General features: G+C 38.7%; 1 protein-coding gene across 1 annotated transcript; it reads right to left on the reverse strand.

Annotated features, from left to right (window-relative positions):
• Positions 1–497: 497 nt before the first annotated feature.
• On the reverse strand, positions 498–3,633 carry LOC149221344 (uncharacterized). Its single transcript, XM_089385084.1, has 3 exons — positions 3,166–3,633; positions 1,655–1,805; positions 498–1,522 (listed from the first exon to the last, which is right to left on the reverse strand). The coding sequence occupies exons 1-3, from the start codon at positions 3,265–3,267 to the stop codon at positions 810–812; spliced, it is 966 nt and encodes a 321-aa protein (XP_089241210.1). The 5' UTR covers positions 3,268–3,633; the 3' UTR covers positions 498–809.
• Positions 3,634–13,263: the final 9,630 nt, after the last annotated feature.

Genomic DNA, 13,263 nt, shown 5'->3' on the forward strand with positions numbered 1-13,263 from the left:
GCCTGTCTTTGTAGAATAGAAAGACAAATGAACCATAATCAAGAAGGCATTAGCAACACATAATTCCCAGAAAGACTCACCCCAAACAGATTCTGCATCGGTGTTAAACTTGAGATTTGCTCCTGAATCCTGCTCTGTTTAGGTCTCAAGCTTCATGAGATGCAACAAGATAGAGGCCTCGTCTAGTTTAAACAGCTAAAATCAACAAAATCTTGAACAAGAAAATTAGAATATTGGGAGTACACCCAAACACCTCTAGGCTTTCAAAGCTACAGATATAATGTACTCAGGGAAATAACATTTTGCATCTCCTTGATTCAGAGAATGTGTATAACAGGCAATAAGAACTATAAAGCATCTAAACCTAACCATTTTCCATAATACTGACGAATTGAATATATTGAGAACTAAATATAGCTACAAAACAATTCATGTATAATTTGTTACATCATAAAGCAAAGACTATCAAATCATATGCAAGAAGCTAAAAACTGTAGTGAACATTTAAAAAAGAAACTAGATAAGTTAAATTTACAAAAAGTAAATTGATAAGAAATGCAAGTCAAAGAACCAAAACCATGGCAACTAATCGGTGACTATGCAACTGTAGCAAGAGTCGCTGCAAAAGCCAGGTTCCATTTTCGCTATGATATGTAGGATAGCAGTAATCTATCATTGCAATATTAAAGAAACACTCCTAGAGTTTTCCTCCTCTCTTCAAACTCTAAACCTGGGGCAGAACTCCCAATGAATAATGTGTAAATTAAGAAGCTAACCTCCAACAATGCACAAATTTAAACCATAGAAGTTCAGCTGGATGCATTAAGTGGGGGCTCAGGGGTCTGTTTTACTGCAGTGTGGTTGGAAAGTGAACCAATCTCATCTGCCATTTGTCCTGCTTGACCTTCAAGTATTTTTTCCCTTGGGTCATGCACTTCCTTCACTGGCTCTGCATGTTTGACCTGGGCACAGTTCTCTAGTGTACCTGTACCATCAAAACCATTCTCCTTTGTTACATCAATTGAATCTTGCTTGGGTTCCTGAGGCTCTCCCTTACTCTCCAAATCCCTGTGCTTTTCTTCATTCTCCAGCACTGGATCTTTCTTTATGGCACCTTCTGCCCCTTGTGGTGCCATCTCTTCTGCCTTCTCATCCATTTTATTTATTTCTTCAGTTTTGGACCCATGTATTTTTTCTTTGTTTTCTATTTCCCTTTTGTCATCACTCTCTTCTTCTGCTTCCTTCTTCTTATCAAGATCATCTTCTCCCTTCCCTTCTTCTTCCTTTTTGTGATCAGCATCTTCCCCTGTTTCAGCCATATCTTCCCCATGATGGGTATCATGCATTTCCTCTTCCTTACTAGCTTCTACTTGTGATTCTTGTTTCTCTGCATCTTCTGAATCTCCTTTTGATTTTCTGGATCTCTTTGGTTTTTTCTTTGATTCACTTTCTGGTGTTTTGACTGGTGATTCCTTTACTTTTTCACTTATCCTTGAAGATCTCCTTGTTGGTGTTACCTCACCTATGGTACAAAGAAAATGTCAAATTATATTTTCTAAAAGATACATGCCAATATCCTCACAAAAAGGGAAACCAAAGACATGTGAGAACATAGTTCAGATCAGGAAAAAAACAATAAAATAACAAACTTTACCTGTGCTCCAATCAAATTCAGAGATAGACGGCCCTCCTGGATTTGCCTTCAAGTACCGCTCTATTGCCTTTTTTGTCTTGAATTCTTCAGCTGTTGGGGCGATAAAAACAACTTCATATTTTTTGGGTGTCCCACCCTTCTTTGGAATAAGCTGGAAAAAAGAATTTCCAGAATTTCAGCACAGTACAAGATATACCATTGAATCTCTACAATCAGTTTAGAAATTCAGAAAAGCAGCTCATATATGAATACAAAACCTGTACTGTGCACACTGCATCTACATTATAAAAATTCTTAAACAAGTGAGCAATAAATAACCTTTAGGACATGGATTTATTTGACAGCTAGTTAGGGCTTAATCTTTTAAATTTTCCACTCAAAATTTCGATTTGCATTGTGACAGGAAGGCAATAGCTTCCTTTGGGAATGACACAAAAGAAAATTTAAGTATTTGAGTTGGCAAAGCTTAGGGCTGAAATCTTAACACCATGTTCAAGCACCTGCGTTCTCATTGTAACTTGAGAGGCCCACACTAACACCTTATTATCTATTCACTGTTTGCTCTGGCACTCCTACAGACCAGGGACTAATCCCCTCCCCCGCAAATAGATCCAGCAAAACCCTTACTAAGGGAACATGCAAGGGGTGAACACTAATAATTCATCAGTCTACATCACTACTGTTCTAGAAGTATTTCATATTTGTGCGCAACTGTCTCCCTCTCAAAGGTGACATCTTTCAGACATATATGCTCACTTGGAAAGCTGGTAATGAACTTTTATCTCGAAAATAATGCAAAAATATATATGCAAAACTTCGTCTCGCCTGACCTTGGAAGTGCTTACGCTAATAGGAGTAAGAAGAAAATTAGCATAAGAGAACCCACACTTAAAGCCATTCTTCTTCCGGCAATAGTGCTATCTGTCAAACTTTTGTCGGCAATTTTTCGGATAAAAGGATATTAGGAGTGCGATAGTCCCAGAAAAACCCTAGAGAATGCTTGCCGAGCCTGAAACCCTCGTATCAAAACGGACTACAGCTTCCTTAAACTTTCAGAACCTGAGATCAGTTCGCATATCGCTTGAAACTTTCAAGAAATTTCAATGATCAGTAAAAAGAAAAATTTCAGGAAGAAATGGGGAAACTTGAAAGCCCAGAGCTAAGGCTTGCCGCTGCAAGGTTGTTTTAACCGCTGACTTTGGCTCCGACAACAAAGCCACAGCTATCTAAAGATATTTAAAATTTATCGACTTCATGAGGGAACAGAAAAATCATAGCTTTTCAACTAAGCAAAGGGGAATAACAATAATAAGATTAAAAATTAATCAAAAGAAATTCGTTCACTGAAACCCTAGGACAAATTGGAAGAAAACTTCTCCAAACGAATGCATAAAATAAACTCATCAGAACCTGCTACGAATACTACCCTTCCAACTAAAATAGATTGAGAAATGAGGGGCAATGAAAAATTGCAGGAGAAAAGGGCCAAAAAGAGGTAAGAATCACCGGACCTTCTTCTTCCAGCCTGCAGGAGCCGGAAGTTCGTCGGGTACAGTTTCGGCGCCCTGACCGGGGGTATTCAGAACTTGCTCGGCCTCTGCCGCACTCGCCATTCCCTCAAACCACAAATTTTCTCGTCAAGACCCCAAGAAAAACTGTTATCTAAAGCGGAAGACACAAGGAACTCGAACTATTCTGGCAAGCCTACATGAGCGAATTTAGGGAATAGATCCGCCTCAGCGTCTGTTATAGAGCAAACTGTACTGCCCTTCTCAAGTCCGGCAGACAACTGCGCGGGAAACCGTGTGCAAAGAGTTCAGTCGACGACAATTAACCAGGCCGCGATTTGTGAGATAAGTCCACTAGCGAAGTGCTTCGGACCGGCGGTATTTATTCGATGTTGATGAGATCAGCCCAAGTCTTTAAAAAGGCTGTAGTCCAGTGCCTTCTCGCCAGCTCGCACATTATCCGTGAAAGAGATGTCAATGAGTCCCCTCGGGCCTCCTTACCCGATATTTCCTTAAGGTTAGGGTAACTAGTATCTATATTTATATCCAAACAAAAGGGGCAGTGGAACTAGAGCGGTCAGGTGCTTCCATTGACCACATTTCCAGGTCGTACACACAAAAGTTGAACCTGCGTTTATCGGAAAGATTAAAGACTTCGATACTCGCCAAATCAAGCTGAAAAGCCCATATTTTGGCCATGGTTAAGAACCGAATGCCTCGATAAAAACTAAACAACATGCTTTACCTTTTATATAGTAAACAATTGACAGTGATTTCTCCAGATTCAGCCAAGTTTTCAAGTGCAGATATCTTTAGCTACTGTTTTACAGAATTTGCGAAATTTTGACCAAATGGAAATATTTTTATTATTCTTTTACGGGTTTAGCCAAAGTTTGAAGAAATGGAAATATTTGTCGCAATTCTTTTACAGATTACACTTCTTTAAAGAAGAAAAGGAAACAGTTTTAGATTTTCTCAGAGTTTTCATAAAATGGACATATTTTTGACGGCGGTTTTACATATTTCATCTCATTCGAAAGAAGCGGAGTTATCTTTGGATGCTTCTTCACAGATTTCACCTAAATTTTCGAACATGGTACACAGTTTGTCCCCTCTTTTTTAAAGAAGAAATAGTGGCTACCATATCATATTCGGTCTGCAGTTCGCTCTCCCATCCCAATTTATTCCGTTCCGAGTGTCGGGTAAAATAAATTCAAAGCTCCAGAATCACACCGTCGTCATTATCATCATTTCATTTCGCAAGTTTTGTAAAGCCTCCGGTATTGCTGCCTTGCACAGAAATTGAAATGTTGCTTTAAACAACTTTAGCCCATTTTTCACGTGAACTTATTTTTAGATTTTTGTTTTTTAATTTTATAGTGGTTAAAAAAGCGTTGTACTAGGTCACAATGTAGGAATGGCAAATTTCTTATTGGATTTTCGCTGGAAATTTTTCAAGGAATTTGGGTAGGTTCAGCGTTATAAAAATACAAGTAAATTAATTAATGATTAACCCTCTTCCTTCTTTCACAATAGGTTTTGAAAGGTTTTTAATAACCATCTTCCTTGGTTTTTTTTAATAACCCTCTTCCTCTTTCACAATAGTTTTGCAAGTTTTTTTAGTAACATGTTTTTTAACATATTGGAGTGGTTTATTTTGGAATGAGGTTTTTGGAATTTTTATTAATTAAAATAAAGAAATAGTTTAGATTCTAGGAGAGAAAATGGACAATGCAGGAATGGAAATTGACACAAGCAGAGGAGAAGAATTAAATATGGAAGAAGTTTGCGGAAATTTTTAGGTGAATGGAGACACCTAGATGAAAGATTCATTCCAAAAGAGCAAAAAAGAATCTATAGAGAAACGTTCCAACAGTACCAAGCGAAACAGGGACAAGGAAAATTGGAAATGGTAGAACAACTAGGCCTCCAAGAGGATAATACTCAAGACCATCAAAGCAAAACAAAAGGCAGGAAAAAAAGAGGCAGGAGGAATATACGGGGATCGATTCAGATCATGGGAGAAATGCTAGTGAACACTGGAAGAGTAGTGCCGCTCTCGGTGGTATTCCATCAGTTAAACCAAGTACCCCCATGATAATCACATCCTGGAATATAAGAGGCATGAATAGTAAAGGCAAATAGAGACACTTAGCGGATAGGCTAAGAAAAGAAAAACCCCAACTAATGTTGGTACAGGAAACAAAAATATCATGAAGGAAAATGGAGGAAATCCTAAACAAAATCAAACCGAAATATGAATTTATAACCATAGATGCGAAAAGTAGCGCGGGAGGCATAGCAATATTATGGAACCCTGCAAAAACCTTAGCAGACTACTGGACAAGTATGAAAAGAATACTCACAAGGAAGTTCAGGTTAATAGGAAATAGAGAATGGTTTCTAGTATCGGCAGTATATGGCCCACATACACTAGTGAAAAGAGGAAGCTTCCTCATCCAACTTAAGCAGTTAGGAAACCTGCATAAAAAAGTTGTGGTTGATAGCATGAGACTTTAACATGAAAACATCAAAAGATGAGAAGAAAGGAGGACTGCAAAGAGAAGAGCCAGAAATGGAGAGATTCAGGGACCTTCAGGTAGAACTGAAGATGGTAGATATCCCAACCATAAATGGAAAATACACATGGAACAATCGACGAGGAGGGAGTAGGCAAATAGCTTCAAGGCTAGACAGATTCCTAGCAACAGAAAACTTCATAAGAAAAGATATCTTCTACGAAGCATCAATCCTCCCATGTCTAGGGTTGGATCACTGGCCCATCAAATTAGAAATTGCTATGAACCAGCAGAACCAGAATAGACCCTTTAGGTTTGAGGCATTCTGGCTGAGAGATCCCACCTTCATAGAAAAATGAAGAACTGGTGGAAGGAGACTGAGACTGGGATGGAAGGAAGAAATAAAATGCACACTCTCCAACTCAGATTAAAAGATCTAAAAGGAAAGATAAAGAAGTGGAACAGAGAAGAATTCAGAAATATTCAAAAGGAACAAGAAACGCTCCAGATAACGATGAAAAGAATCCAACAGAAAATCATAGATGAAGGGAGAAGTGAAGAACTGGCAGAAGAAGAAGGACTGGTGCTAAATAAATTGGAGGAAAGAAGAAAACAAGAGGAAATCTTATGGAAACAAAAATCGAGAATCCAATGGCTAAAAGAAGGAGAGAGAAACATGAAATTCTTCAATAAGGCAATGTTGCAACATCGACAACAAAACAAAATATTCACCCTAAAAGACAACCAAGGCAATAGGATAACACAGAAAGTAGAAATGGAGAATTTGATGGTACAACATTTCAAAGAGATTATGACAGAACCCAATATCAAAAGGGAGGCTGCCATTTACAGACTTAGTTAACATATTCCCAAATTGGTGACTAGAGACCAGAATTTGGCACTCCTAAGGGTCATAATGAAAGCAGAGGTGGAGGAGGTAACAAAAAAGGTGGCAAAGAATAAATCACTTGGGCCGGATGGATTCGCCGCAGAATTCTATCAAGCCACGTGTAGCTTCATGAGTCAGGATACAGTGAATGCAGTCGAAGAGTCCCAATGCACCAAAAGAATGCACCCGGCATTAAATGCTACATTCCTAGCCCTGATACCAAAGACAGAGAACTCAGAAGAACCACAAGGGTTCCGGCCAATAGCGCTCTGCAACGTCATATATAAAATCCTAGCCACTATAATGGTGAATAGACTAAACCAATCCTACCAGAACTGATATCCCACAAACAGACGAGGTTTGTCAAAGGCAAACAAATAATAGATGGCATAGTAGTAGCACAAGAAGCAATACACTCATTGAAAAAATCAAAAACCAAAGGGATGTTGATAAAACTAGACCTAGCTAAAGCGTATGACAAACTTAGTTGGGGATACCTCCAACAAATCCTAAAGGCATACGACTTTGAGGACAGGTGGGTAAACTGGGTAATGTCAATGATAAATACGCCAGTTATGTCAGTTCTATTAAATGGGTCACCAACAGAAGCCTTCAATCCAACCAGAGAACTCAGGCAGGGAGACCCGTTATCCCCGTTCCTGTTCATCCTTGCAGCAGACGGACTAAAAAGACTAATAAAAGCTAAAGTGTATAGTGAACAATTGAAGGGATTACGACTATGGGGAAATGGTCTACCTCTAACCCACCAACAATTTGTTGATGATGTTATGTTATATGGACAGACAACACTCAAATAAGAAAAACAAATAATGGAAGTCCTCACTGAATTCACTGAGGCCTCAGGGACAGAGAGAAGTAAAGAAAAATCGGAAATTTATTTCTTCAATACCCAAGCTTCCTCCCAAGCTTTCCTGGCAAGAACCATGGGTTTCAGAGTCGGGAAATTCCCTACAAAGTACTTAGGCATCTTGTTAAATGACCAACAGAACAGAGTGGCTAATTGGGGAATCCTGATAGGTAAGATTCAAAAGAGAATGCAAAACTGGACATTCAGGGCACTGAACATCCTGAGTCGCATAATCCTGCTCAAATCGGTGCTCCAATCCATACCGATTTATCAATTGACTAGCCAAGCCACACCCAAAACAATTTGCCAGAAAATGGTAGATATGTTTAAAAAATTCCTATGGCAAGGGTCGAGTAAGATAAAAAAACGGGCGTTGTTATCCTGGAATTGACTAAGGAAATCCCTAAAAGAAGGAGGACTAGACCTGAGAGACCCATACATCCTAAACCAGGTAATGGGGGAAAAGTTGTGGTGGCGTTGGATACAGGGAGGGGATGACCTATGGAAAAAACTGTGGGAGAGAAAATACGAGATGCCTAGGTCTCAAGAAGGAAAGTTGAGAAGCCAAACTGAAAGGAAGGGCTCGGCAATCTGGAACTTGGCAAGAGCCAATAAGGAATTGATCAGGGAGCATAGCTTCTGGGAAGTAAGAGAAGGGGACAAAGCGAAATTCTGGGAAGAGGCATGGCAACAGAGAGAAAAACTTAACCAACAGCCCCTACTCCAAGAGATATACCAGTTCACCATCCAAACAGAGGGTGACACAGTACGTAATTACTGGAGCCCAGAGTCGGACGACTATTGGAGGAAGTGGAAACAAAAGGAAAACTGGCAAGAAGCACCTGTAGAAGCTAACTGGGAAATATATGAAAAGGAAATGGAATCAAGGAAAGTAGCGATTAAAGAAGGGACGGACACACTAAGGTGGGGAAACAAAATCAAAGGTATGTTCACAATAACAGAGGGATATCATCTAAAAGCAGGATACAACAGACACACAGAAACAAAAAATGGGAAAGCATATGGAAAACAAAAACATGGCTGAAGGTGGCATTTTTTACCTGGATCCTAAGCCATGGGAGAGCGCTAACATGGGACCAGTTGAGGAAAAAAGGAACGTAAGGCCCATCGCGATGCACCCTCTGTCGAGAACAGGAAGAAACCATGGAACATCTAACCAACGAATACATAGTCAGCAACAAGTTGTGGAGACAGCATCAGTAACTCTTTAAAATCAGTGACAGAGACATAAACAACATGAAAATAATGATCGAGAATTGGAGGAACAAACTTACCATAATCCAATCCTGAACAGAGCATGGAAACTATCTTTAGGATGCGTTCTGTGGAATATCTGGCAAGAACGGAACCGCCTGATCTTCAAGGAGGATGGTAGAGCAAAGAACAGGATATGGAACCAAATCATCCAGAATATAAGAGAGACCATCCTCACAGAGAAGTGGTACGAGGAGGATTGGAAACGGACCAAACAGAGGCAAGAATAATAACATGTCTGCAACTAAAGCCTAGTATGACAAACATGATAGCAAATAAACACCACAATAACGAGGTGGAAGAGGTCAATCACTACAGAAATCCTCAACAGGGGTTCATCAAGTTGAATTTCGACGGGGCCATGAAAGGAAATCCAGGAGAAGCAGGGATTGGTGGAGTATTTAGAGACGACAGGGGAAAGATGCTTAGGATCTACGCGATGACTACGGCAACACAACAAATAACGAAGCAGAGCTTCATGCACTAAAAAGAGGGATAGAAATTGCCATACGGGAGGAATACCACAAGCTTCAGGAAGAAGGAGATACGAAAATGGTAGTGGACATAGTCAAGCAGCTATAGCAAGGCACACTAGCAGAAAAAATCAATAGTAGCTATAGAACCGCCTAGTTGGTGAAGGAAATAAGCAAGCTACTAAAACAGTTAGCCTACATCCTTCCCACCCATGTGAGAAGAAAGGGCAACGAACCAGCTGACAGTCTGGCGAATTGGGGTTGTAGGAATAGAGGAAGGTCGTTGGATACAAGTGAGGCCGAGCTAATTCAGACGGAGGAGATGTCAAACTTGAAGCAACTTCTCGATAGAGACAAAGCAGGAGATAAGAATACCATAGAAAATCTAGCGTAACCGGGGAGGAATGGTTAGGAAAGGGAAGGAAGAGGACAGACGGGGGAAAGGACAAACGCGAAGAATGAAGTGAGTAGACAGTTAATCTGGTAGATGATGGAGTAGGGAAAAGAAGGTAGACCTCCTGAGAGTACGGGGCAGTGACGAAATAGAATGACAGAGAGGAGGGCAGGGCAGAGAGTAGGGGGGCGGGCAAAAGAATGACACCAAGTGGCAAAACAAGGACAGTCGTAACACGGCAAGAGCAACTAGGAGAAAGTGGGGATTAATGAGAGGCAACAGTAGAAAGGACAGAAGGGTAGCATCCCAAGATGAAAGTGAAGGGATCCATGCCGGTAACAAAGTCAGACAGGTGGCAGTTAAGACAAGGGACAAGAGGAAGAGAGGGATAAAAATCAACGAAAATAAGAATACAGTAAATTGCATGCAAACGAAGACGAGGAAAGTTGGCAAGAAGAAAGGTGACAGAAGAGAGAAGACGCAGGGGATCGAAGGAAGACAAAAACGATCGGCAAGTTGGTATGTTTCCCTCTCATTCCATACTCCTACTAAATTCAAAAGTATTCTTAATAGGAAAATAGGAAGTCTACATTGGAAAATGCTTAAGACTGTAACAAAGGGTATCAGAACTTCCCGCGACAAGGGAAAAATCATTCCTGCAGAACACCTGAATTCCCTGGGCAGGGAAATTGGGAGGAAGGGTCTCACACCCAGGAAGGAAGAGGTCCACCTGGGGTTAAAAGCCTATAGCATTCCTAGAAAAAACATGAACCTGGCCAGGCCTGTAGGAATGACGGGGAGCGATCCAGAAGATAAATGGGAAGCAACCTGGGAGAGAAAAATCCTAAGGTTTAGAGGGATCCAGGCAATCCTGCAATCTAGGGGGGGGGTAGGAGAGTCGGATTCAGAAAACCTGTAGACAAGACAGGGAGACCCTGGGGAAGAGGGAAACAAAACCGGTCCTCAGCCGGGAAGGAATCCTTGTGGCTGCCTAAATTGGAAGGGCAGGGTATAGATAGATGTCAGGGGTGTAGAAAGGGAAGAAACCCACGAAAATTCCCAACCTTGACTAACAAAAGGACCGACCCTAAACCCAATCAGACCAAAAACCCGATGGTAGTAAATCCAGGAAATGGAAGGAAAATGAGCAATTGGGAAATTGCGTTGATTCATTATTATAACTCTGATATATGCTTTGATTTTGTGATAGGTATAGTAACATATCGGGGAAAGTACAGTGAACAGAACAGAGAACATCAGGAAAAAGACAACTACATCCAGACAGAGAGCAAAATGGCCCTTAGGAAAGGAAAGAGAGTAACTAAAATGGAAGAAGGCACAAGTGGACCGACGAAGAAAAGAGGCAGGAAACTAGGTGGAGAACATATGAAGACAATCATCGACGCCTACATGGCCGGGAATCCACCAAACATTAGAGCCTAGATAGCAAGTTGGGAGAGAGAATTAAACGACAGTATCAAGCACCGGGATATCCCCATGGAAGAATGGGAAAGTATGGTGTCGGACCTGGGGAACACTCGGGGAAGACATTCCCTTTTCAGGCAAACTATCCAACAGTACTAGGTAATGAAAAATGTGGTGGCATGGGCCATGACCCTGCATTTAGAGAAAATGGCAGACGAAGGAGCATAGGCACAGGAGAAGAACAAGGAAAAGGACCCAGTCAGGGCGGAATTACTCAGGGAGATAAAATCAATTCAAATACAGACCTACCAAAACAACTTGGCCCTGGGTAGAATTGAACAGGCTCTCAAAGACCTGAAGTGGAGAATAGAGCAGAGGAGCGAGATGCCAGGATCCAACGCCAAGGCGCAACCCCAGTAATATCCTCGGATGAGGAGTGAAGCAGAGATCCAGTTTGATAGCAAAAACTTTTTTCTTTTGATGAAATGCATTTACATGTTTAAGTCTAAATTACGTTCCACGAATAGCAGTATAGACAGTCAAAACTGTGATGTTAGATGGATAGCAATAAACCTGTTTAAGTTTTGGACAGGGTTTAATGCTAACAGGTGGTTATCTGGTTTCCTTCGGGCAGGTAAGCCACCTGGAGCAAATGGTTGATAAAAGTTTTTTGAAAAAGGAATATAAATAGAGGATCTACCAAATTTACAAAAAAAAAAAAAAACTATAAATAGTATTATAGTGCATATTGTATTCTATAGTATTATATGTTTATATAATATAGTATTATATTATTTTATATGTTTATATTATATTATATTGTTTTAATATTGTATTATTTTTAGGGTTTGGTTTATATAGCTTAATTTTTTTTTGTCTTGTTATTAATTATCAAGTGGTATATTAATTTTTAGTTTTTTTTAGATTTTTTTTAAGTTTTAGAATTTTCTTGGATTTTTGTTTGCTCTTATTATTTTGTACTTATTTTCTCATGTTTTCATTTTATTCCCTACAAATTAGTTTTGATGATGAATCTTGTTATAGATTTGAAATGTACATTATGAATTACTCTCCAACCATGCAATCCAATAATTTTTATTATCTTAATTGTATTATATATTTTTGTTTTTGGTAGTATCTTTATCTTTATAAGTATAAATTTCAATATTATATTTTTATCAATCGTTTAAATTAATAATATTATGAATATTATAGAGTATTTTTATATAGGTTTTGTAGTTAAATTTATATATAGTTTTGGAGTATCACCTAAAGTTGTTTTTGTTTTGCTAAGATTTAGTCTTACTTAGATGTAAATAAATAGGTTAATGGCCCAAGATCCAGAGGTGGTTTGGTGAGAGTGAAAGCATGTCCCATTACAACTCACTAAAGGGTCATTCCAAGTGATGTGGTTTTCGTTAAACCACCCTAAATCCTTCTTAACTCTAGATCTATCAAGCATCTAGAGGGATCAAATCTCTTTTCACTGTAAAGAAATTTGCATCTCAAAAAAATTGATCCCTTTGGGCTCTTGGTAGATCTAGAATTAAGATGGATATATATATATATATATATATATATATATATATGGGAAAAACTGATCAAAACTCAATTGTCAAATATGCACTTATCCATTAATGTAGGCTAACTGGTCACCATTATTCAAGGAAAATCATGTCACTTGGAATTACCTCGCCTTATTCAAGGATAACCGCACCACTTGGAGGTCACTAAGGGAGTGGGCTTTCACCTTTGCCACCTTCCTCTAGGTTTTGAGTCATTTCTATATGTACAAGAAAAACAAGTTCTTAACCAAGCAAAAATTATTTAAAAAAAAAAAAAAATAATATATATATATATATATATATATTATTTTTAATGATAATTTAAAATAACAATAATAATAATAACTATGCATTTTATATTTTTTTTTAAGTTTTAATACATTTCTAGTTGAGATGAATTTAGACATATAATTACGTGTAATATATATTTATATTTTTCATTTTTCTTAGTTTATAATATTTTTTGTTGAGTTGAATTTTGACTCGTTATAATAACATGTAATTAGAAGTTAAAATGAATATAATATAATTGCACTTAATAATATATGTCTGTATTTTTTATTTTTTAGTCGACAATGTTTATAAATAATTGTTTGTAAATTTTTGTGGTTATAGTTATGGTTAGATTGCATCCATAGTGTAGTAATTTTTTCTAATCCATGTTTGGAATCTACAGTAAGGTTTATTATGAAA

This window comes from Pinus tabuliformis, chromosome Q (assembly GCF_031772625.1).
Source record: "Pinus tabuliformis cultivar Carrire ecotype Pingquan chromosome Q, CPIR1, whole genome shotgun sequence".
Lineage (NCBI taxonomy): Eukaryota > Viridiplantae > Streptophyta > Pinopsida > Pinales > Pinaceae > Pinus > Pinus tabuliformis.

Bases quoted from the DNA above. Each gene is read 5' to 3' on its own strand.
- LOC149221344 (XM_089385084.1), bottom strand. From the start codon at position 3,267: ATGGCGAGTGCGGCAGAGGCCGAGCAAGTTCTGAATACCCCCGGTCAG. The intron at 1,806-3,165 runs GTCCGGTGATTC...TCTTTTTTCCAG, and splicing joins CTGCAGGCTGGAAGAAGAAG to CTTATTCCAAAGAAGGGTGG. The intron at 1,523-1,654 runs GTAAAGTTTGTT...TTTGTACCATAG, and splicing joins TGAATTTGATTGGAGCACAG to GTGAGGTAACACCAACAAGG.